This window comes from Bufo gargarizans, chromosome 2 (genome assembly GCF_014858855.1).
Source record: "Bufo gargarizans isolate SCDJY-AF-19 chromosome 2, ASM1485885v1, whole genome shotgun sequence".
NCBI classification, from domain to species: domain Eukaryota; kingdom Metazoa; phylum Chordata; class Amphibia; order Anura; family Bufonidae; genus Bufo; species Bufo gargarizans.
Window position 1 is genome coordinate 423,462,981 of NC_058081.1, and position 26,236 is coordinate 423,489,216.

A 26,236-nucleotide genomic window follows, 5' to 3' on the forward strand; every position below is an offset into this window, starting at 1 on the left:
CAGATTTTATATTCTGCTCTTGGGTTTTTACACCCCAGGTGCATTATCTTGCACTTAACATAAAATTTTAGTTACCAGATTTTTTACCATTCCTCTAGTTTTCCTAAATCCTTTTCCATTTGGTGTATCCCTCCAGGAACATCAACCCTGTTACAAATCTCTGTCATCAGCAAAAAGACACATACAGGTCCTTCTAAAAAAATTAGCATATTGTGATAAAGTTCATTATTTTCTGTAATGTACTGATAAACATTAGACTTTCATATATTTTAGATTCATTGCACACCAACTGAAGTAGTTCAAGCCTTTTATTGTTTTAATATTGATGATTTTGGCATACAGCTCATGAAAACCCAAATTTCCTATCTCAAAAAATTAGCATATTTCATCCGACCAATAAAAGAAAAGTGTTTTTAATACAAAAAAAGTCAACCTTCAAATAATTCTGTTCAGTTATGCACTCAATACTTGGTCGGGAATCCTTTTGCAGAAATGACTGCTTCAATGCGGCGTGGCATGGAGGCAATCAGCCTGTGGCACTGCTGAGGTGTTATGGAGGCCCAGGATGCTTCGATAGCGGCCTTAAGCTCATCCAGAGTGTTGGGTCTTGCGTCTCTCAACTTTCTCTTCCCAATATCCCACAGATTCTCTATGGGGTTCAGGTCAGGAGAGTTGGCAGGCCAATTGAGCACAGTAATACCATGGTCAGTAAAACATTTAACAGTGGTTTTGGCACTGTGAGCAGGTGCCAGGTCGTGCTGAAAAATGAAATCTTCATCTCCATAAAGCTTTTCAGCAGATGGAAGCATGAAGTGCTCCAAAATCTCCTGATAGCTAGCTGCATTGACCCTGCCCTTGATAAAACACAGTGGACCAACACCAGCAGCTGACATGGCACCCCAGACCATCACTGACTGTGGGTACTTGACACTGGACTTCAGGCATTTTGGCATTTCCCTCTCCCCAGTCTTCCTCCAGACTCTGGCACCTTGATTTCCGAATGACATGCAACAGTCCAGTGCTGCTTCTCTGTAGCCCAGGTCAGGCGCTTCTGCCGCTATTTCTGGTTCAAAAGTGGCTTGACCTGGGGAATGCGGCACCTGTAGCCCATTTCCTGCACACGCCTGTACACAGTGGCTCTGGATGTTTCTACTCCAGACTCAGTCCACTGCTTCCGCAGGTCCCCCAAGGTCTGGAATCGGTCCTTCTCCACAATCTTCCTCAGGGTCCGGTCACCTCTTCTCGTTGTGCAGCGTTTTCTGCCACACTTTTTCCTTCCCACAGACTTCCCACTGAGGTGCCTTGATACAGCACTCTGGGAACAGCCTATTCGTTCAGAAATTTCTTTCTGTGTCTTACCCTCTTGCTTGAGGGTGTCAATGATGGCCTTCTGGACAGCAGTCAGGTCGGCAGTCTTACCCATGATTGCGGTTTTGAGTAATGAACCAGGCTGGGAGTTTTTAAAATCCTCAGGAATCTTTTGCAGGTGTTTAGAGTTAATTAGTTGATTCAGATGATTAGGTTAATAGCTCGTTTAGAGAACCTTTTCATGATATGCAAATTTTTTTAGATAGGAATTTGGGGTTTTCATGAGCTGTATGCCAAAATCATCAATATTAAAACAAAAAAAGGCTTGAACTACTTCAGTTGGTGTGTAATGAATCTAAAATATATGAAAGTCTAATGTTTATCAGTACATTACAGAAAATAATGAACTTTATCACAATATGCTAATTTTTTTAGAAGGACCTGTATTACCATCGAGGCCTTCAGAAATTTCGCTGATAAAGATAATAAACAATATAAGCCAGTCAGCTAGTTCTTTATCTTCTTCCATATGCTTTCCTTTTTTGGTTTTTAATTTGGTAATTCCTTTTTTAAGTTTCCTTTTTTCATTTATTTATCTTAACCCCTTAGTGACCACCCATACGTGTTTTTACGGCGGTCACTAAGGGGCGTTAAGCTGGGCCGCCGCGTTCTTACGGCGGCCCGGTCTAAGCACTGCACGGCTCCCCCCGTGCAGCGGGGAGCGCGGACCCTGCTCTCACATGAAAGCCGGGACCCTGCTCTAACAGACCGGACCGGCAGGAGTGCCGATCCGGGCTGTTTAACCCTTTACATGCCGGGCGCAATGGCGCCCGCTGCATGTAAAGTAGTGACAGAGGGAGCGGACTCCCTCTGTCTCCCATCAGCACCCCGAAAATAAGATTGCGGGGTGCTGATGTGTTCGGAAGCTTACCTTGCTTCCGATCAGGGCCCCGAGCCTGTCTTCAGTTATCTCCAGCAGGCTGTGCGCCTCTGGCGCAGCCTGCTGGCCAAGGTTTGAATAGCATTGCTATTGAAATGTAATGCCTTATAGAGATAATGCATTACATTTTAAAAGCAATCAAAATACTGTATATTATAGTCCCCTTGTGGGACTTTTAAGTAGTACATTTTTTTTAAAAAAAATACACATTTAAAAAAAAAAATCCATAAAATAAAAAATATGCCTTTTTTTCCATTGAAAATACGCTTTTCAATGAAAAAAATTGCAAAAAAAAAATATCCCCCATATGTTTGGCATTGCCGCGTCCGTAACTACCCGGACTACATAAATATTACATAAATTATCCCCTATGGTGAACGCCGTAAAAAATTAAAATAAAAAGAAGACAGAATTTCTAATTTATTCTTAGTTTCCACCGAAAAAAATGTAATAACAAGCAATCAAGAAGCGCCATTTACTCCAAAATGATACCAATGAAAAATACAAGTTGTCCCTCAAAAGTCAAGCCCTCACACAACTCCATAGAAAAAGAAAAAAAAAAAAAAAGTTATGGGTTTTTTGAAGTGGCAATGCAAAATAATTTTTTGGGTTAATAAAAGGGGTTTTATTGGAAAAAAAAGTAGTAAAACGTAAAATTATAAGTATTTAGTATCACTGTAATCGTACTGACCCAGAGATTAAAGATATTATGTTATTTGTACCGAAAAATGAACGCCGTAAAAACGCAGTGGCAGTATTGCTATTTTCCCTCATCTCCCTCCCAGAAAGAGTTAATAAAAGTTAATCAGAAAGTTATGTGTACCCCAAAATGGTGCCATTAAAAACTACAACTTGTCCCGTAAAAAACAAGCCCTCATAAAGCTATATAGACAAAAAAATAAAGTTATAGCTCTTGGAACGAAACCATGAAAAAAGTAAGAAAAACGCTTGGTCATAAAGGCCCAAACAGGCTTGGTCACTAAAGGGTTAAGAATGTCTTATTGCCTTTTTTAACTGACTGAGCTAATTTCTCTTCTGCCTGTGCTTTAGAAGTTCTTATAACTTGTTTGGCCTCTCTCTTCCTAATCTAAAAAATTTGCCTGTCATCCTCTTTTTTTTTTTTTTTTTATAATTACTAAATGCTATCTTTTTGTATTTACTGATTTTGGCCACTTCTGCTGAGTAACACGGTGGTCTCTTCCTTTTTTGGCTTTTACTGCCGAGCCTAGTGCAATTTTCTGTTGCCTTCAATAGTGCCACCTTTAAGTAGTCCCATTTCTCCTGGACTCCATTGAAACTGTTCCAATTTGATACGGACTCGTATCCCACTAATCTAATTTTAGAAAAGTCAGTTTTTCTAAAATCTAAAACTTTTGTTTTTGTGTGGTGTGACTCAGTCACTGTACTTATCGTAAACCACACTGACTGGTGATCACTAGATCCCAAGCTTTCCCCTAGGCCCCATGCACACGGCCGTTGTTCACCGCCGTGTGCGGGCCGTGGAACCGCGGCCTGGATCCCTCCTGAGAGCAGGAGCGCACGGCGTCACTGGTTGCTATGACGCCGTGCGCTCCCTGCTGCCAGCACAGTACAGTAATACACTGGTATAGATCATACCAGTGTATTACTGCATAGCGGCGGCAGCAGGGAGCGCAAGGCGTCATAGCAACCAGTGACGCCATGCGCTCCTGCTCTCAGGAGGGATCCAGGCCGCGGTTCCACGGCCCGCACACGGCTGTGAACAACGGCCGTGTGCATGGGGCCCTACAGTAATATCAGATACCAAATTCCCATTTGTGAATACTAAATCTAAAATGGCCTCCTTCTAGGTTGGCTCCTCAAATACTTGCTGTAGAGATAATCCCAGTAGGGAATTTTGAATAATCGGTACTCCTGGCAGAACTAGCTATTTTGATTTTTCAGTTTACATCAGGAAGATTAAAGTCTCCCATAATGATAACTTCCCCCTTCAATGTCATTTTAGCTATTTCTTCAACTAGTAGATCATCTAATTCTTTGACTTGGCTAGGTGGTCTATATATCACACTTACACGAGTTACCTTATGATTATTAAAGGGGTTGTCCGGGTTCAGAGCTGAACCCGGACATACCCTTATTTTCACCCCGGCAGCCTTTCTGAGCCTGGCATCGGAGCATCTCATGCTCCGATGCGCTCCTGTGCCCCGCGCTAGATCGCGCAGGGCACAGGCTCTTGTGTTTTCAATAACACACTGCCGGGCGGTAACTTCCGCCCAGCAGTGTGTTCGGTGACGTCACCGGCTCTGAGGGGCGGGCTTTAGCTCTGCCCTAGCCGTTTTACTGGCTAGGGCAGAGCCAAATCCCGCCCATCAGTGCCGGTGACGTCACCGGGCTGCCTGTCAGCCCCATAGAGAGCCCGGTATGTCACCGGAACTCAGAAAAATGCCTTTGCCCTGCGCGATTTAGCGCAGGGCAAAGGAGAGCATCGGAGCATGAACTGCTCCGATGCTCATGTCAGGGGGGCTGCCGGGGTGAAAATGGAGGGATGTCCAGGTTCAGCTCTGAACCTGGACAACCCCTTTAAGCTGCAAGGTAACCCAAACTGACTCTAAAAAGAAGAAAACTATTAGGCCATCTAGTTCAGCCTCCTGTACTGATCTAGGGGAAATAACAAAATCCTTTCTGACTCCAAATACAGCCTTCAGAATAAAAATAAAAAATAAAAAAAAGAATTATATAAAGCTGAGTGTATGTATGTATGTCCGCTAAAGGAATCCGCACCATTGCATTTACAATGACAACATTTGCCAGACAGGTACATCAGGTGTCCAGGAAGGTTTTAGATTGGGTCTCAGCTCTCTAGGACGTATCATTCCTGAGATAAAAATGCATTAGCCAATAGAAGCATGCAAGTCTTTCTCCTCATCTGCCAACTGCCCTACACACGGTCACATGACCCTTATCACCCAATAGAAGCTTGCGGGCCCTTAGTCTCCACACACACACACAATTTTACTCCAAATCAACAAAGACATTTTTCTTCTCTGCTGTAGGTCAGCTTTAAAGGGGCAGAGCGCTGTGGATGACACTGCTAAGGGAGCAAAGTGCTATGGAGGTCACAGTTAAGGGGACGGTCCTATATGGAGGTCAGTGTTAAGGGGCAGATTGCTGTAGAGGTCACAGTTAAGGGGCGGGGTGTTGTGGAGGTCACATTTTAAGATAACAGAGCTCTGTGGAGGTCACTGTTAAGGGGGCGTGTTATTGTGTAAATTACTGTTAACGAGATGGGATACTATGGAGGTCACAAAAAAAGGGCCGGCCGCTGTGAAGGTTACTGTTAAGGGGGTGATGGACTGTCGAGGTCACTATTAAAGAGACAACTGATGTGGAGGTTACTGTTTAGGCAATGGATTATAGTGGAAATCACTGTTAAGGAAACGGGGTACTGTGGATGTTACTAATAATAGGGCAGCCACTGTGGAGGTCATTGTTAAGGGGCAGGGGACTGTGGAGGCCACTGTTAAAGGGGCTGGCACTGTGGAGGCCACTGTTAAAGGGGCGGGCACTGTGGAGGCCACTGTTAAAGGGGCAGGCACTGTGGAGGCCACTGTTAAAGGGGCAGGCACTGTGGAGGCCACTGTTAAGGGGACAGGCACTGTGGAGGCCACTGTTAAAGGGGCGGTCACTGTTGAATGGATGGGCACTGTGGAGGTCAATGTTAAAGGGGCGGTGATTGTGGAGGTCAATGTTAAAGGGGCAGGCACTGTGGAGGTCATTCTTAAGAGGGCGGGTACTGTAGATTCATGTGTTAGGGGGGGATACTGTTGATCTCTTTTTACGACACACCGAAACATAAAAGGAAATAGATGAAATATACCTGTGCGAAGCTGGTATATATCTGCTAGTATATACAGTATAGACCAAAAGTTTGGACACCTTCTCATTCAAAGAGTTTCTTTATTTTCATGACTATGGAAATTGTAGATTCACACTGAAGGCATCAAAACTATGAATTAACACATGTGGAATTATATACATAACAAAAAAGTGTGAAACAACTGAAAATATGTCATATTCTAGGTTCTTCAAAGTAGCCACCTTTTGCTTTGATTACTGCTTTGCACACTCTTGGCATTCTCTTGATGAGCTTCAAGAGGTAGTCACCTGAAATGGTTTTCACTTCACAGGTGTGCCCTGTCAGGTTTAATAAGTGGGATTTCTTGCCTTATAAATGGGGTTGGGACCATCAGTTGTGTTGTGGAGAAGTCAGGTGGATACAGAGCTGATAGTTCTACTGAATAGACTGTTAGAATTTGTATTATGGCAAGAAAAAAGCAGCTAAGTAAAGAAAAACGAGTGGCCATCATTACTTTAAGAAATGAAGGTCAGTCAGTCCGAAAAATTGGGAAAACTTTGAAAGTGTCCCCAAGTGCAGTCACAAAAACCATCAAGCGCTACAAAGAAACTGGCTCACATGCAGATCGCCCCAGGAAAGCAAGACCAAGAGTCACCTCTGCTGCGGAGGATAAGTTCATCCGAGTCACCAGCCTCAGAAATTGCAGGTTAACAGCAGCTCAGATTAGAGACCAGGTCAATGCCACACAGAGTTCTAGCAGCAGACACATCTCTAGAACAACTGTTAAGAGGAGACTGTGTGAATCAGGCCTTCATGGTAGAATATCTGCTAGGAAACCACTGCTAAGGACAGGCAACAAGCAGAAGAGACTTGTTTGGGCTAAAAAACACAAGGAATGGACATTAGACCAGTGGAAATATGTGCTTTGGTCTGATTAGTCCAAATTTTAGATCTTTGGTTCCAACCACCGTGTCTTTGTGTGACGCAGAAAAGGTGAACGGAGGGACTCTACATACCTGGTTCCCACCGTGAAGCATGGAGAAGGTGGTGTGATGGTGTGGGGGTGCTTTGCTGGTGACACTGTTGGGGATTTATTCAAAATTGAAGGCATACTGAACCAGCATGGCTACCACAGCATCTTGCAGCGGCATGCTATTCCATCTGGTTTGCGTTTAGTTGGACCATCATTTATTTTTCAACAGGACAATGACCCCAAACACACATCCAGGCTTTGTAAGGGCTACTTGACCATGAAGGAGAGTGATGGTGTGCTGCGCCAGATGAACTGGCCTTCACAGTCACCGGACCTGAACCGAATCGAGATGGTTTGGGGTGAGCTGGACCGCAGAGTGAAGGCAAAAGAGCCAACAAGTGCTAAGCATATCTGGGAACTCCTTCAAGACTGTTGGAAGACCATTTCAGGTGACTACCTCTTGAAGCTCATCAAGAGAATGCCAAGAGTGTGCAAAGCAGTAATCAAAGCAAAAGGTGGCTACTTTGAAGAACCTAGAATATGACATATTTTCAGTTGTTTCACACTTTTTTGTTATGTATATAATTCCACATGTGTTAATTCATAGTTTTGATGCCTTCAGTGTGAATCTACAATTTTCAGAGTCATGAAAATAAAGAAAACTCTTTGAATGAGAAGGTGTGTCCAAACTTTTGGTCTGTACTGTATGCTGTGAAGATACAAGATGTGCAGCACCTGAAACTACGGATACTGGAAGCCTGTGCTAGCATTTCTCCTGCGGTGTTGCTATCAGTGTGTGAAGAGTGGGAGAAGAGGGTTGCATTGACAATCCAACACAATGGGCAGCACATTGAACACATTTTTATAAATGATCAATAACTTGTAAATAACTCATGAAAGAATAAAGTTACGTTAAAACCAAGCACACCATTGTTTTTCTTGTGAAATTCCCAATAAGTTTGATGACCCTCTTCCTATTGAAAAAACAAAAGTCGGATTCAAAATGGCCGACTTCAAAATGGCCACCATGGTCACCACCCATCTTGAAAAGTTTTCCCCCTCACATATACTAATGTGCCACAAACAGGAAGTTAATATAACCAACCATTCCCATTTTATTAAGGTGTATCCATATAAATGGCCCACCCTGTAGTTTTACCACAGCTGGAGTGCCAAGGTTAGCCATCACTGCCATAGGCTCTATGGCTAGACCGTGCCTGCCCAAATTGTATACATTACTGTATGTGAGGTCTGACACTGGTTGATACAGTTAAGTTTACCGTCAACTGAAATTTCTGTTCTTTTCCATGTCAGTGTTACCAAGTGTTTTCCCATTTAGTATGTACTGTATTCCCCTTCCCATGTGCATAACCTTACATTTTCCATTGGGATCTGGATAGCCTCCAATCTATCCAGATCCCTCTGTAGCAGTATACCGTCCTCTTTTGTGTTATTTACTTTACACAGTTTAGTGCTTGCAGTGTTTTGGTGTCGGTCTGACGAAACTGAGTCAAACAAATCCGTTCCGACACACAATGTAAGTCGATGTGGACGGATCTGTTTTCAATGACACAATCTGGCACAATATAAAACGGATCTGTCCTCCATTGACTTTCAATGGTGTTCAAGACGGATCAGTCTTGGCTATGTTAAAGATAATACAAACGGAGGATCCATTCTGAATGGATGCAGACGGTTGTATTATCTCAACGGACTGTGCAGATCCATGACAGATCCGCACCAAACAGAGTGTGAAAGTAGCCTTACTTGGCAAGCCTTTTACATTTCTATTTATCTGCATTGCTTTTTTCCTGTTCCTAACCATTTTATTCTCATAAGGTACAGTATCTCACAAGTACACCCCCACATTTTTGTAAATATTTTATTATAACTTTTTATGGGACAACAGTGAAGATATGACACTTTGATACAATGTAAAGTATTCAGGGAACAGCTTGTATAACAGTGCAAATTTGGTGTGCCCTCAAAATAACAACACACAGCCATTAATGTCTATACTGCTGGCAATAGAAGTGAGTACACACCACAAATTAAAATGGCCAAATTGTGCCCAATTAGCCATTTTCCCTCCTTGGTGTCATGTGACTTATTATTGTTACAATCTCTCATGTGTGAATTGGGAGCAGGTGTGTTAAATTTGTGTGTGCAGGTGTGTTATTGCTCTCACTCTCATACTGGTCACTGGAAGTTCAACAAGACACCTCATGACAAAGAACTCTCTGAGGAATTGTTGCTCTACATAAAGATGACCTAGGCTATAAGAAGATTGGCAACTGCCTGAAACTGAGCTGCAGCACAGTGGCCAAAACCATACAGCCGTTTATCAAGACAGGTTCCACTCAGAACAGGCCTCGCCATGGTCAACCAAAGAAGTTGAGTGCACGTGTTCAGTGTCATATCCAGAAGTTGTCATTTCAAAATAGATGTATGAGTGCTGCCAGCATTGCTGCAGAGGTTAAACGGTTGGGGGTGGGGGTTTGTCAGCCTGTCAGTGCTCAGACCATACGCACACGGCATCAAATTGGTCTGCATGGCTGTCATCCCAGAAGGAAGCCACTTGTAAAGATTATGCACAAGAAAGCCCACAAAATGTTTGCTGAAGACAAGCAGAGGACATGAATTACTGGAACCATGTACTGTGGTCTGATGAGACCAAGATAAAATTATTTGTTTCAGATGGTGTCAAGCGTGTGTGACGGCAACCAGGTAAAGAGTACAAAGACAAGTGTGTCTTGCTTACAGTCAAGCATGGTGGTGGGAGTGTCATGGTTTGGTGCTGCATGAGTGCTGCCACCTGTGGGGAGCTAGAATTCATTGAGGGAACCATGAATGCCAACATGTACTGGGACATACTGAAGTATAGCATGATCCCTTCCCTTCAGAAACTGGGTCACAGGTCAGTATTCCAACATAACGACCCGAGACACACTTCCAAGAGGACTACAGCGTTGCTGGAAAAAACTGAGGGTAAAGGTGCTGGACTGGCCAAGCATGTCTGCAGACCTAAACCCTATTAAGCATCTGTGGGGAATTCTCAAAGGGGAGAAGGAGGTGTGCAAGGTCGCTAACATCCACCAGCTCCGTGATGTCATCATGGAGGAGTGGAAGAGGATTCCAGGGGCAACCTGTGAACCTCTAGTGAACTCCATTCCCAAGAGAGTTAGGGAAGTGATGGAAAATAATGGCGGCCACACAAAATATTGACACTTTGGGCACTATTTGTCCATTTTCAATTAGGGGTGTACTCACTTTTGTTGCCAGCGGTTTAGACATCAATGGTTGTGTGTTAAGTTATTTTGAGGGAACACCAAATTTAGGGATCATACACACGACAGTATTTTGCAATTTTTTATTGTTCAGTATACATATACTGAACCATTCATTTCAATGGTTCAGCAAAAAAATAAAATAAAACTGTCTGTGTGCATTCCGTTTCAGTATTTCCGTACCGTGAAAAGATAGAACATGCCCTATTCTTGTCCGCAAATGACGGTGCTTGGCTCTATTCAAGTCAATGGGTCCGCAAAAAAAGGAACACAAACGGAAATGCATCCGTATGTCTTCCGTATCCATTCCATTTTTGCTGAACCATCTGATGAAAATGTTATGCCCAGCCCAATTTTTTCAATGAAATTACTGTATATGGTATACGTAAAAACGGAACAGAAACAAAAAACGGAACAAGGGATCCGTAAAAAACGGACCGCAAAACACTGAAAAAGCCATACTGTCATGTGCATGAGCCCTTACACTGTTATATAAGTTTTACACTGACTACTTCACATTGTCTTATCTTCAGTGCTGTCCCATGAAAATATAGAATAAAATATTTACAAAAATGTGAGCGGTGTTCTCACTTTTGTGAGATACTGTATATACTTCTCATAATGAAAATTTAGGATGCTTTTAATAATAAAAGCATCCATTTTGTGTCAGTATTTTTTATTTTTATTTTTAAGATTATCTTGGGCTACTTTTACAATAGCGTTCGGGTGTCCGCTTGTGAGCTCCGTTTGAAGGGGCTCACAAGCGGACCCGAACGCTTCCGTCCAGCACTAATGCATTCTGAGTGGACGCGGATCCGCTCGGAATGCATCAGTCTGGCAGCGTTCAGCCTCCTCTCCGCTCAGAAGGCTTGCAGTGTTCGGGTGTCTGCCTGGCCGTGCTGATCCGTCCAGACTTACAATGTAAGTCAATGGGGACGTATCCGTTTGAAGATGACACACTATGGCTCAATCTTAAAACGGATCCGTTACATTGAAAGTCTGGACGGATCCGCCTGAGGCTATTTTCACACTTAGAAATATTTTAACAATATAATGCAAACGGATCCGTACTGAACGGAGCCACCGTCTGCATTATATGAACGCAAGTGTGAAAGTAGCCTTAGTAAGCCTAATGGCCTCTCTAAGGCTACTTTCACACTTGCGGCAGTGTGATCGGGCAGGCAGTTCCGTTGTCAGAACTGCCCGCCGGATCCGCCGATTTTGATGTGACTGAAAGCATTTGTGAGACTGATCCGGATGCGGATCAGTCTCTCCGCTTCTCATGCGGACAGACGGATCCGTCTTGCATTTTTTTTTCACATTTTTACCGGACTGCGCATGCCGGAAGGACTGATCTTTTGAAGGCACTAATACATTCCTATAGGGAAAAATCCGACATTCAGGCAAGTCTTCAGTTTTTTTTCGCCGGAGATAAAACTGTAGCATGCTATAGTTTTATCTTTTGCCTAATTAGTCAAAACGACTGAACTGAAGACATCCTGATGGAAACTGATTTGATTACTCGCCATTCAGAATGCATGGGGATATGCCTGATCAGTTATTTTCCGGTATAGAGCCCTTAGGACGGAACTCTATGCCGGAAAAGAAAAACGCTAGTGTGAAAGTACTCTAAGCTGATCAAATTTTGCTTTCCTAAAATTCTGCGTTGTTGTGCCTCCCTCTTTTGAAGGACAACTGGAAGTTTATTATATTATAGTCACCATTTCCCAGGTGTCTCCCAACCTTCACCTCTGCTGTTCTGCCAGATCTATTGGTTTATACTAAAAATAAATAAATATTTTATTATTGTTTTTGCCTCCATGCATTTCTACCCACAGTGACTCCACATGTTAATTTCCCTCACTTATATATTCACGGAATGTGGGCTTTAGACAGGTATTTACATGAAGACAAACCCCTCCCCCTTTTAGATTTTTACCATCTTTCTAAACAGACTGCAACCCTGTATGTTAACCATCCAGTCATAGTTATCATCTAGCCAAATCTCAGTTATTCCCACTGTTTCATAGTCCTCATTAGCCCCATAAGGACACGGCCCTATTTCCTAATATGTATACTTTATTTTTATTTATGTAAGTTTTACACAATGATTTTATTTTTGAAAAAAAAAAAAAACATGTTTTAGTGTTTCCATAGTCTAAGAGCCATAGTTTTTTCAGTTTTTGGGCGATTATCTTGAGTAGGGCCTCATTTTTTGCAGGATGAGATGACGGTTTGATTGGTACTATTTTGGCGTACATGCGACTGTTTTGATCACTTTTATTACGTTTTTTGGGAAGTAAGGTGGGCAAAATTTCAATTTTCTCAGTTTTTATTTTTATGGCGTTCACCGTGCGGGGAAAGTAACATGACCGTTTTATAGATCAGGTCGTTACGGACGCGGCGATGCCTAATATGTGTAGTGTATTTTATTTTTTTCATTTTTATTCAGTGATAAATGTTTTTTTTTAATCTTAACTTTTTTCAATTTTTTTTTGACCCAGACCCACTTGGTTCTTGAAGATCCAGTGGGTCTGATGTCTGTAAAATACAGTACAGAACCCTATAGGGTTCTGTACTGTATTTTACTTACACTGAACAGATCTATGCTTTTAGCATAGATCTGTTCAGCACCATGGACAGCAGGACGCCTGAGCAGGCGTCCTGTTGCCATGGGAACCTCCCCCGTCTGCCACAACTTCGCAGACGGGGAAGGGTGAGGACGGGGCTGCCTGGGGACTCTCTCCCTCTCCATCGGGGGGCTGCAAAGGCACAGCAGCCCCCCGATGGGAGAGGGAGGGAGCTCCCTGACCGATGAAAGTTAACCTTTTCCATACAGCGGTCCGTACGGACCGCAGTATGGAAAGGGTTAAACGGCTGACATCTGCACAGATGTCAGCCGTTTATACCAGGGTGTTAGCAATGTGCTGGCACCCTGGTATAACTCACTAGACGCCAACGATTATTCAAGGGGAGGCGGGCGGGGGATCGCGATCCCGCCTGCTGCACTGCCCGCCTCCCGCAACGCCCCCACCGGCTGCGACACCCCCCCTGCACCACCCGCCGCCATCAAATCGTGCAGGGGTGCAAAATCTCTAATTTAGGCACTCTAAAGTTTCTGATCCCTGCGGTCAGGGACCGCGGGGATCAGAAACTGCAAAAAGCGCAGCAAACCGCAAGTCTGAATTGACCTGCGGTTTGCTGCGATCGCCGACATGGGGGGTCACATGACAGGATGCCGTTGTGACAGGATGCCGGCTGAATGATTTCAGCTGGCATCCTGTTCAGATTAACCCCTGGGGCGCCGGAATCCCGATTTAAAGTTAGGACGTACCGGTATGTCCTGTGTCCTTAAGGACTCGGGAAACAGGGCGTACCGGTACATCCTATGTCCTTAAGGGGTTAGACAATACTAAGTCCAGCTCACCAATTTCACTGTTAAGGCTTGTGGCATTAAAACAATTAAGAAGTTTTTGGATATTTTTTACCCTACAAATTTCTTTATAAACTGTTCTAGTCCCTCCCTCCCACCCCCAGTTCCACTACTTAGCCCCAGTTCACTATGTACACTATCTTCCCCTCCTACAATGTAATTACCCTCCTGCCCAGTCCCTAGTTTAAACACTCCTTCAATCTTCTAGCCATCTTCTCCCCCAAAACAGCTGCACTTTCCCCACTGAGGTGCAGCCCATTCCTATAATAGATTCTGTAGCCGACAGAGAAGTCGGCCAAGTTCTCCAGCAACCCACACCAGTTCTGGATCCACTTGTTTACCTCCCTCATCTCCCATACTACCTTTGAGGTCCTTTTCCTGAGCTTGCAACCTAAGTCCCTGAAAATGTTTAAAGGGTAACTGTCATATTTTTATTTTATTTGGTAGTTTATTAGAGCTAGGCATGTATACCTGAGTTAGTCTGTCAATGATTGTCAAAAGATCTGTAAGTACCTTATAATAAAAGCTTTTATTAATGTCCTCTGTCCCTTTCCACTGCTCCCTTAAAAGACCGTTCCTAGGGCTTGTCTGTCTTGATTTTAGTATAAACAGAAGACAGAGGGGCGGTCTTCCACACTGCATGCCTGCATTTGGCTTCAGAGTGCGGAGGCGTGTCTCTCAGTAATCCAATCTGATTGGCTGGCAGGGATTTGCTGGCTACAGCTAGTGTGTATGGGAAGTGAGGGAAAGCTGTTTTGATCTCAGCGAACTGGCAGATGAGCCATCTTGAGAAGGTCCTCATATTGTAAATGTTTAAAATGTTTAAATGGGCAAAACTCAAGATAAAACAGTGGTATGTGAAGAAACTAAAGATTGCTTTGTGCATAATGCTAAAATTGATTTTTTGATGAAAACATGACAGTTACCCTTTAAGGACTCTCCTCCTACCTATGTCATTGGTGCCAATGTGGACCATGACTGCTGGGTCTTCACCAACCCCTCCGTTTAATGATCCCGGTCTTTGTGACTAATTTCCCAACCTGTAGCTCTAGTAATAGAATTTTCCAGTACCAGCATCTGTCTGGCCTTCTTTACACTCCTAACCCCCTTATTGCTGAAGCTGACATTCCCCTGGCTGGCAAAGGAAGGCTCTTGCTGAAGAGGTGCTACCCTTGAACTAACATCTCCCTCATCTCCCACTTTGGCCAACTTGATGTGGTGTGTCAGATCAGGGATAGCCTCCCTAACACTCTTTCCTTTTCCTGCCTTCTGTTACCCAGCCAGCTATCTGACCTTTCCACAACTCACACTGCCACCCTCCCCCACATCTACCCCAGTGAGTGTCTGCTCAGCGAGTGAATAATGGGGATTACACACAAAAAACAAGGCAAGTTAGACAGTGATATGAAAATGATAAACAAGTTAATAATTGCAGTTCCCTCCTAAAGTCATTTAATAAAGTCACACACTTAGGACAAAACACACTTTAGATGGAAAAAAAAAAAAAAAGACACTCGCTTTCTCAGTCTGCGTAGGCCTTTTTGACTGTTAACTCTATGCACTCTGGCAGATAATTATTTCTATCCACAGTATCAGCTTAGCACAATTATTTTTGGGGGACATTATGTTTACAATAGTATTTTGTAATAACTGCTGGGCACAGTTAGTTTTTATGGCACTTTGTGCAATAATTATTGAAGGGGCCACTATCTTCATGGTACTAGTATTTTCAGGGGGACTGTTTCTGCAGTATAGTATTGAGGAGTACAATTGGTACCATATTGGGGGTGGCAGGATGGGGTGTTGAGAAGGTGGTAGGAAGATGGAAAAGTAGGAAACAAAGATTTCTGTTTGTCAAACTCTGTAGAGAAGATGAGGAAAGAGAACATCTACAATCAGATGAGACTTCCCTGGATGTAAAAAGTATGTGGTGCTGTATTACCCTGTACTATATGTAATGTTTTCCAACTATGTATTTAACAGTAGGCTGGAGGGAAGGGGTTAGGTTGAGAATTTGGCATGGGGGAAAGGGCAATTTAAATTTTCGCCTCAGGCAGCAGGAAGGCTAGGAGGACCCAAGCTAAACTCTTGCACAAGGGCCCATGAGCCTTTAGCTACACCCTGAGAGCCGCACCTATATTTAGAATGGGGCCTGCAAAGTGAAGGAAGGCGTACCATGCATGGTTATGAGGGCGCTGAAAATAGCCTTCTCAGAAGTCTTTAAAGGGGTTGTGCAGTGGCATAAAGGAGTTCACCTCAGACACTGGGGACATATCCTAGCAACATGCCCCCAACGTCTGAGATTATACAGTCCCTGACAAAAGTCTTGTCGCTTGTGTACAAATTGACCTGAAGTGCCGCTAAAATATATATTTCTAATCAAGATTTTGTTACAAGAAATGGGTCATTTTAATTCCAACAGCTTTTGTAATAATGTTTCAGTGCAAAACTAAACTGACAAAAAGTATTCTAATATTCACAGCTTGGTAAAGCCCATTGAGTCAATTTTTGCCAAGACATAAGTGTTGTCGCCTTGTCATATGAGCTTCACCTATGACTAATAATGGATCAATTAGGTCTCAGGTGTTTATAAAAAGAACCCCAGTACACTAGACCTTCACATCAACTGCAACTAGACCTCTGCAAACATGCCTAAGATTCAGCTGGAGACTAAAGTGTTGATTATCAAGAGGCTGAAGACCAGATCCTTTTGGACAAGGCCAGGTCAGGCCGACCCCGCAAGACAACTGCTCGAGAGGACCGTTTGTTGGCTCAAAAATCCAAGGCCAGACCATTTTTCACTGAGCAGAGCTCCACGAGACCTGGTCACCTGAAGTCCCTGTGTCAACCAGAACAGTTTGTCGGATTCTGTATCGAAATGGCCTCCGTGGTCGAATCAGTGCCCATAAGCCAGCACTAAACAAAAGACAATTGAAAAACCATGTGGCATTTGCCAAGGGCCACAGCCTACTAAAAGGATGGACGCTGGAAAAGTGGCAGAAGGTGGATTTTTCTGATGAATCTTCTGTTTCCGCTGTCGCCGCAAATATTGCAGGAGACCTACTGGAACCCGCATAGAGCCGAGATTTACCCAGAAAACAGTGAAGTTTGGTGGAGGCAAAATCATGGTATGGGGGTGTGCGAGGGATCTGCAGGGTGGAAGGCAACATCAATACTCTAAAATACCAAGAAATCTTAGCCACCTCTTATATTCCCAACCATAAAAAAGGCCAAATTCTGCAGCAGGATGGTGCTCCATTGCATACTTCCATCTCCACATCAAAGTTCCTTAAGGCGAAGAAGATCAAGATGCTCCAGGATTGGCCAGCCCAGTCATCAGACATGAACATCATTGAGCATATGTGGTGTAGGATGAAAGAGGAAGCATGGAAGATGAAACCAAAGAATATTGATGAACTCTGGGAGGCATGCAAAACTGTTGTCTTTGCTATTCCTGATGACTTAATCAAAAAATTGTATGAATCCTTGCCAAACCACATGAATGCTGTCCTTCAAGCTCATGGAAGTCATACAAGATATTAAATTTGGATCTCACAGCACCACTACTTTATTTGCTGACATATTTTTGGATTTGCAGTAAAGTTGTTCAATTTTTGTATAGGCGACAAAACTTTTGTCTTGCCAAAATTTGACCTTTCTGTCTTGATTAAATGATCTTTTTTCTGTGAAACTAATTTATTTCAGTGCATTAAACATCATTTGGGAGGGCTTTAGCTTTTCACATGAGCCATTTCTAACACCAATTGATTAATTAAAAGTCAGGTAAATAGTAGGAGTTTCTACAAAATAGAGAAGCCACAAGACTTTTGTCAGGGACTGTACAACTCCTTTATGCCACCACACAAGCCCTTTAAAGACTTTGCTGCTAGAAATGTAAAATGGATAGTATATGGTCGTAAAGGTTTGAATATCTTTTTGGATTAAGTGAGTGACATTTTGTTTACGTTATAGAAAAGATAAAAGAATTTGAATTAATTTTACCTTGGTTTGGTAGTATCATCTGGTGTAAGAAAAACCTGTAGCTTTAGTTATTATTACCAGGAAACAGGGTGAGAACAAATATGACTCTAGTAAAAACTTGGACAAGCCAAAGCTCTTTAAATCTTAATTTTTTCAACTTGGCAAAATATATTTCAGTGCAAGCTCTTTTTTCATTATTAAATTATAGTGTTTACCTTATCTCTCTCTTTGTCCTTTAGCTTGTCCATAGCGCGTTTCAGCCCCTCTTCCAGCAAATCAATTAATCTAACAGTGTCACCTGACCTGGTTTTAAATTTTTTCCTGAAATACACAAATTAATTATGTGACTGACACCTCTTGGTTTAAATACATTTTTTTTTACAATTTTGAAATATTCTTATATTCAGATTCTGGCTACTGGTGAAAATGAAAATCATTTAGATCTACAGAATCAAAGTTTCCCAAGTTGATAAAATATAATTAGATGATGGTGAAAAACTGATAAAATTATTTCTTTTCTCACTCTTTTAAAGGGTGTCTGTCACCTCCAAAACCAGTTTCAAAGTAAGACCACCATTATGTAGGCTAGGTGACCTGAAAAAAACACCCTAATACCTTTCTTACGAAAATCCAGTCCTCTAATCCTAAGAAATGGTCCCCCTGCATCAGTAGTACTGGCCCTGAAATCTCAGGGACTATCATTCAAACAAGAGTTTGTGGCCTGGGCAGTGGTACATATCCGTTTTGCAGTCTGCAAATTGCAAATCCAAAAATATATGGATACTGTCTGTATTACATCCGCATTTTTTGAAGACCCATTGACTTCAATGGGTCCATGGTCTGGATTTTTCGGACATAGAATATGTTCTTTTTGTTGCACAATGGAAATGGGTGCCTTGTGCATCCATATGTCCATTTACGCAAAAAGACAGTACTGTACGTCAGCATAAAATATGCACACAAAACGCATCCATATTTCAATCTGCGATTTACAACCTGCAAAACAGATACAGTCCTATGCATGAGGCCTTAGAGGAATGGATCTTCCCAAGGAAGCAGTATGCATTTTTTTCAGGCAGTAGGCCTACGTTAAAGTTTTCTATACTCACTTATCTTCTCCTAGGACAACACCAAATCCAGCATGTTCTACTCTGGTCACTTTTGCATCATACCAACCAATCATCTGAGCAGCTGCATACACATTCTGTAAGTGAATGCCCTGGAAAAAGAATAAAGCAGAAAAAGAAAAAAAACATGGTGCAATAATTTATATAGACTTGTTCACAGAAAGCTATATTATTTACTATTAATATAAACAGCCCCTAAAGGGGATGTCCACTCCTTTGCCAGCAATAGCCTGTCCTTGGGTTCAACAGCCTGCACCACACCGATTAGCTTCTACAGTAGCTAGAGCGGCAGAACTACACAACAACATCCGTTCAGTGGATGGACATGGTTACTGCAGAACTGCTCCTATTCACTTAAATGGAAGCAGCCCTTCAGTAACCAGACCTGTCCATCGACTGCACAACAGACGGAGCTGGGTAGTTCTGGCAAGACACTTCTAAAACCTTCAAGTGCAAAAAATAATAATACCTTGGTCTCTTTATTGCCTTAGGGTACTTTCACACTTGCGGCAGGACGGATCCGACAGGCTGTTCACCACGTCGGATCAGTCCTGCGGCTATTTCGCCGTGCCGCCGCTCTGTCCCCATTGACTACGATGGGGACGGAGGCGGAGCACCGGCACAGCACGGCGAAAGGCGGCCGGACTAAAATGACTGCATGTCAGGCTTTTTAGTCTGGCGGCTTTCTCCGGGCACCGCCGTTGTGCGCCGGAGCTCCGACCCCATTATAGTCAATGGGGACAGAGCGGCGGTCCGCGGGCACGGCAAAATAGCCGCAGGACGGATCAGACATGGTGAACAGCCTGTCGGATCCATCCTGCCGCAAGTGTGAAAGTAGCCTCATGGGTTCAACTTTTCAGCCCAAATTTTGAGGATTTGTTAGACCAAAATATAATAATCCAAATTGTTTGCCACATATTCCTCACCTGTCCACTATCCACTACATAAATAATAATATCCGCTTTCTCTTCATGTAATCTCTGCTTTATGGCGGCCAGGTCTGAAGTATCGTACGTAAATCCCCCATCTGATTTCTGAATAGTCAGAGGTATTGAGCATCCAGGAGGAAATACAACTTTTCTTCCTTCATCCACTTCAACTAAACCTACAAAACGTAAAAAAATTAAATAATGACTAAAAAAATATACATTATAAATATATACATTTTTGTTAAACATGTTTAGCATCTTTCTTATATTTAATAAACCCTTGGTAAAAGCCTCTGGACGAAACACATTGGGAGGAGGGTCTCCCTTACATGGTCAGTACACTACTTGGATTATTTTCATTTGTTACCTATTATTGAACCTGCGGTAGCCAAGTTTCAGCACAGATCAAACGGTTGGTAAAATACTGTTTAGGCCTGTGTATTGCTATAGATACTGTTCTGAACACAGCAATCATCATAACTGTTCTGTGTAATGCACCCTTGTGTCTTTTTGAGTGGATGTCTGCTGCAATATATTATTATATGTACTAAGGATACAAATAAATATGTGTTTACATAACTTGTTGCAAGGTGTCTTTACGATACATTTAGGTGTGTTTTGTATACAGTGTACACCTTCGTTAAGTGTTGTGAACAGTGAGGCCATTTTATTTGGCGTTTCTACATTTTATAAACCTTTATTTAAAATGTTTTGTCCCATATAGAGACTTTATAACCGTATTTCGAACTTATGAATGCAAATCAGCTCTCCTCCAGTGGGGAAAAAAAATGTTCCCAATGTCATCTGTAGGTAGTCACCCAGTATGTCAATGTATGACCCATTAAAGAGCCTTGAAACATGACTAGGTATTTTAGGGTACTTTCTCACTAGCGTTATTCTTTTCCGGCAAAGAGTTCCGTCAAAAGGGCTCTATGCCGGAAAAGAACTGATCAGGCATATCCCAATGCATTCTGAATGGATAGAAATCAGTTCAGTTTGCATCAGTATGCCTTCCGTTCAGTCACTGTCAGGCGTTTTGGCCGGACATAATAATGCGGCATGCTGCGGTATTATGTCTGTTCAAAATGCCTGATCAGTTGCCGGAATGCCGGATCTGGCATTAATTCTCATTGACTTGCATTAGTGCCGGATCCGGCATTGTAAAACAACTGAAGGACGGATCCATGCGCAGACCGGGAAAACTGTGAAAAAGACTGCAAGATGGATCTGTCCATCCGCATGACAAGCTGAGAGATGGATCCGTTCTTGCAATGCAACCGGATCAGTCTACAAATGCTGTCAGTTGTCAAACTGATCGGCAGATCCGGCAGGCAGCTCCAACGACGGAACTGCCTGCCGGATCACACTAACACTAGTGTGAAAGTACCCTTAGCCAAGCCAGTGCCTCCTCCAAAATGAAGAAAGATCCATCTGTAGCCCCCCTTCAGTACACAGCAGAATACTAATTGCCTGGGTGAAAGGCCTTTGAAACTAGTCTTTAGATGGAGGGTTAGGGGTAACTGTTGCTAATTGTAGAGACCCCAGCTGGCCTCCTGACATGGGGCAAGAACCTCAAACAGGTTGGTCTCTCTTCCTTTTTGAGAAATTGATGGCTTGATGAAAATCCATATTCACATTTAAGGCTCTTTGATGGGTCAGAAATGTACTTACAGGGTAGACATTAGAGACGTAGGGCGAGATTTAGCAAGACTGGTGTTCCCATATGCCATTCTTGATCATCCTGCACTGGAGTAAGATGTGTCTAATTTTAATTTAGTGACAAATGCCTCTTAACAAATTAGCCCCCATCAATAACTTATGCCAGTTTCTGATGTAAGTTATAGTAAATCCGGTGGGCCACGCAAAGCCCTGCCCCCTCCAGAGAACCCCCACTTCTTTTCAGGTGAAAAAGTCATAAATACGGCGATCACAATTTGCCACAATAGCAGTGCCAACCACACACTGCCCCCAATAACAGTGCCATTCATAAAGTGACCTCCCACAGCAAAGTTCCATTGATTTAAACAGATGTGAGATTTTCACTGATCAGAATTTCTGGCATGATCACAATGGGTTTTTGCAAGGTAGTCCAAGTGGACTAACTTCACAGATGTGATTGTATGATACATAAGTCTGATAATTTTTGGGTAGATTTCTTCTTTAAGTTAAAGAACGAAATCATTACTGTTAAAACACTATTAACCCTTTAACCCCTTAGGGACACAGCCTTTTTACACCTTAGGACCAGGCCATTTTTTGCAAATCTGACCAGTGTCACTTTATGTGCTGATAACTTTAAAACGCTTTGACTTATCCAGGCCGTTCTGAGATTGTTTTTTCGTCACATATTGTACTTCATGACACTGGTAAAATGAAGTAAAAAAAATTATTTTTTTTGCACAAAATAATACCTAATTTACCAAAAAATTTCAAAAATTTGCAAATTTCAAAGTTTCAGTTTCTCTACTTCTGTAATACATAGTCATACCCCCAAAAATTGTGATGATTTTACATTCCCCATATGTCTACTTCATGTTTGTAGCATTTTGGGAATGATATTTAATTTTTTGGGGATGTTACAAGGCTTAGAAGTTTAGAAGCAAATTTTAAAAATTTTCAGAAATCTTCAAAATCCCACTTTTTATGGACCAGTTCAGGTTTGAAGTCATATTGTGAGGCTTAGATAATAGAAACCTCCCAAAAATGACCCCATCTAAGAAACTACACCCCTCAAGGTATTCAAAACTGATTTTACATACGTCGTTAACCCTTTAGGTGTTGCACAAGAGTTATTGGCAAATGGGGATGAAATTTGAGAATTTCATTTTTTTGTCTAATTTTCCATTTTAACCCATTTTTTCCACTAACAAAGCAAGGGTTAACAGCCAAACAAGACTGTATCTTTATTGCCCTGACTCTGCCGTTTACAGAAACACCCAATATGTGGCCGTAAACTACTGTACGGCCACACAGCGGGGCGTAGAGTGAAAGGTGCGCCGTTTGGTTTTTGGAAGGCTGATTTTTATGGACTGGTTTATATACACCATGTCCCATTTGAAGCCCCCTGATGCACCCCTAGAGTAGAAACTCCCTAAAAGTGACCCCATCTAAGAAACTACACCCCTCAAGGTATTCAAAACTGATTTTACATACGTTGTTAACCCTTTAGGTGTTGCACAAGAGTTATTGGCAAATGGGGATGAAATTTGAAAATTTCATTTTTTTGCCTTATTTTCCATTTTAACCCATTTTTTCCACTAACAAAGCAAGGGTTAACAGCCAAACAAGACTGTATCTTTATTGCCCTGACTCTGCCGTTTACAGAAACACCCCATACGTGGCCGTAAACTACTGTACGGCCACACAGCAGGGCGTAGAGTGAAAGGTGCGCCGTTTGGTTTTTGGAAGCCAGATTTTGCTGGACTGGTTTTTTGACACCATGTCCCATTTGAAGCCCCCCTGATGCACCCCTAAAGTAGAAACTCCATAAAAGTGACCCCATCTAAGAAACTACACCCCTCAAGGTATTCAAAACTGATTTTACATACATTTTTAACCCTTTAGGTGTTGCACAAGATTTAATGGAAAATAGAGATACAATTTCCAAATTTCACTTTTTTGGCAGATTTTCCATTTTAATATTTTTTTTCCAGTTACAAAGAAAGGGTTAACAGCCAAACAAAACTCATTATTCATGGCCCTAATTCTGTAGTTTACAGAAACACCCCATATGTGGTCGTAAACTGCTGTACGGTCACACGGCAGGGCGCAGAAGGAAAGGAATGCCATACGGTTTTTGGAAGGCAGATTTTGCTGGACTGGTTTTTTTGACACCATGTCCCATTTGAAGCCCCCCGATGCACCCCTAGAGTAGAAACTCTAAAAAAGTGACCCCATTTTAGAAACTACGGGATAGGGTGGCAGTTTTGTTGGTACTAGTTTAGGGTACATATGATTTTTGGTTGCTCTATATTACACTTTTTGTGTGGCAAGGTAACAAGAAATACCTTTTTGGCACAGTTTTTTTTTGTTATTTACAACATTCATCTGACAGGTTAGATCATGTGGTAATTTTATAGAGCAGGTTGTCACGGACGCGGCGATACATAATATGTATACAATTTTTTTTATTTATGTAAGTTTTACACAATGATTTCATTTTTAAAACAAAAAAAAGTTTTAGTGTCTCCATAGTCTAAGAGCCATAGTTGTTTCAGTTTTTGGGCGATTATCTTGAGTAGGGTCTCATTTTTTGCGGGATGAGATGACGGTTTGATTGGCACTATTTTGGGGTGCATATGATTTTTTGATCGCTTGCTATTGCACTTTTTGTGATGTAAGATGACAAAAAATTGCTTTTTTTACACCGTTTTCATTTTTATTTTTTTACGGTGGTCACCTGAGGGGTTAGGTCACGTGATATTTTTATAGAGCCGGTCCATACGGACGCGGCAATACCTAATATGTATACTTTTTTTTTAATTTATGTAAGTTTTACACAATGATTTCATTTTTGAAACAAAAAAAATGATGTTTTAGTGTTTTCATAGTCTAAGAGCCATAGTTTTTTCAGTTTTTGGGCGATTATCTTAAGTAGGGTCTCATTTTTTGCGGGATGAGATGACGGTTTGATTGTTACAATTTTGGCGTACATGCGACTTTTTTGATCACTTTAATTACCATTTTTTGGGAAGTAAGGGGGGCAAAATTTATATTTCATCATAGTTTTTAATTTTTTATTTTTATGGCGTTCACCGTTCGGGTAAAGTAACATGACCGTTTTATAGATCAGGTCGTTACGGACGCGGCGATACCAAACATGTGTAGGGAATTTAATTTTTTTCATTTTTAATCAGTGATAAATGTGTTTTTTGATTTTTACTTTTTTTTCACTTTTTTTTTACCCAGACCCACTTGGTTCTTGAAGATCCAGTGGGTCTGATGTCTGTATGATACAGTACTGTACTCTATATAGGGTACTGCACTGTATTTTACTTACACTGAACAGATCTATGCTTTCAGCACAGATCTGTTCAGCACCATGGACAGCAGGATGCCTGAGCAGGCGTCCTGTTGCCATGGGAACCTTCCCCGTCTGCCACAACTTCGCAGACGGGGAAGGGTGAGGACTGGGGTGTCGGGGGGCTGTCTGGGGGCTCTTTCCCTCTCCCATCGGGGGGCTGCAAAGGCACAGCAGCCCTCCGATCGGAGAGCTCGCTGCGCTGTTAACCTTTTCCATACAGCGGTCCGTACGGACCGCTGTATGGAAAGGGTTAAACGGCTGACATCGCATCAACGATGTCAGCCGTTTATACCAGGGTGCCAGCACCCTGGTATACCCACTAGAAACCACCCGCAACCCTCCCCCTGCACCACCCGCCCACTAAATATCATTCAGGGGTGCAGGGGGAGGAAGAACATATATATTCTGGGCATTGTAAAGTTTCTGATCAGAAACGGCAAAAAGCGCATCAAACCGCAGGTCTGAATTGACCTGCTGTTTGTTGCAATCGCCGACATGGGGGGGTCACGGGACCCCCCCGCGCATTTAGCCTAGGTGCCTGCTCAATGATTTGTGCAGGCACCTTGTTCCGATCACTGCCAGCCGGGCGGCAGTGATTGGAACAACACATGACGTACCGGTACGTCATGTGTCCTTAAGTACTAGGGCATCATGACGTACGGGTACGTCATGTGTCCTGAAGAAGTTAAAGACCCAGCCATTTTTCACCTTAAGGACCAGGCAATTTTTTTTAGCAAATCTGACATGGGTCACTTTATGTGGTAAGAACTTTAAAACACTTAATTATCCAGGCCATTCTGAGAATATTTTCTAGTCACATATTGTACTTTAGGACAGTGGTAAAATTGAGTAAAAAAAAAAATATTCATTTTTATTTAGAAAAAATACCAAATTTACCAAAAATTAAAAATAATTTGCAAATTTCCAAATTTAGATTTCTTTTTTATAATAGATAGTAATCATCGATAGTAACCGTCAAAAATAGTTATTACTTTACATTCTCCATATGTCTACTTCATGTTTGAATAATTTTCTAAATTACATTTTATTTTTCAAGGACGTTAAAAGGCTTAGAAGTTCAGAAGCAAATCTAAAATTTTTAAGAACATTTCCAAACCTCAATTTTTTCAGGACCAGTTCAGTTATAAAGCCACTTTCTGGGCCTTACATATTAGAAACCACCAATAAATCACCCCATTTTAGAAACTACATCCCTCAAGCTATTCAAAACTGATTTAACAAACCTTGTTAACCCTCTAGGTTCCCCTCGCGTTTTAAATGAAAATGGGAATGCAATTTCAAAATTTGACCTTTTTTAGCAGATTTTAAATTTTAATCCATTTTTTCTGCAACACATCAAGGGTTAACATCCAAACAAAACTTAAAATCTATTACCATGA

General features: G+C 42.1%; 1 protein-coding gene across 1 annotated transcript in view; it reads right to left on the bottom strand.

Moving 5' to 3' along the window:
• RARS1 (arginyl-tRNA synthetase 1) overlaps positions 1-26,236 on the bottom strand; it is a 394,458-nt gene that overhangs the window by 13,095 nt on the left and 355,127 nt on the right. The window contains exons 10-12 of the mRNA XM_044280902.1: positions 19,811-19,989; positions 18,867-18,976; positions 17,973-18,078 (exon numbers count right to left, since the gene is read on the bottom strand). Of these exons, the coding sequence (XP_044136837.1) occupies positions 17,973-18,078; positions 18,867-18,976; positions 19,811-19,989 (395 nt within the window). The remainder of the gene's footprint in view (positions 1-17,972; positions 18,079-18,866; positions 18,977-19,810; positions 19,990-26,236) is intronic.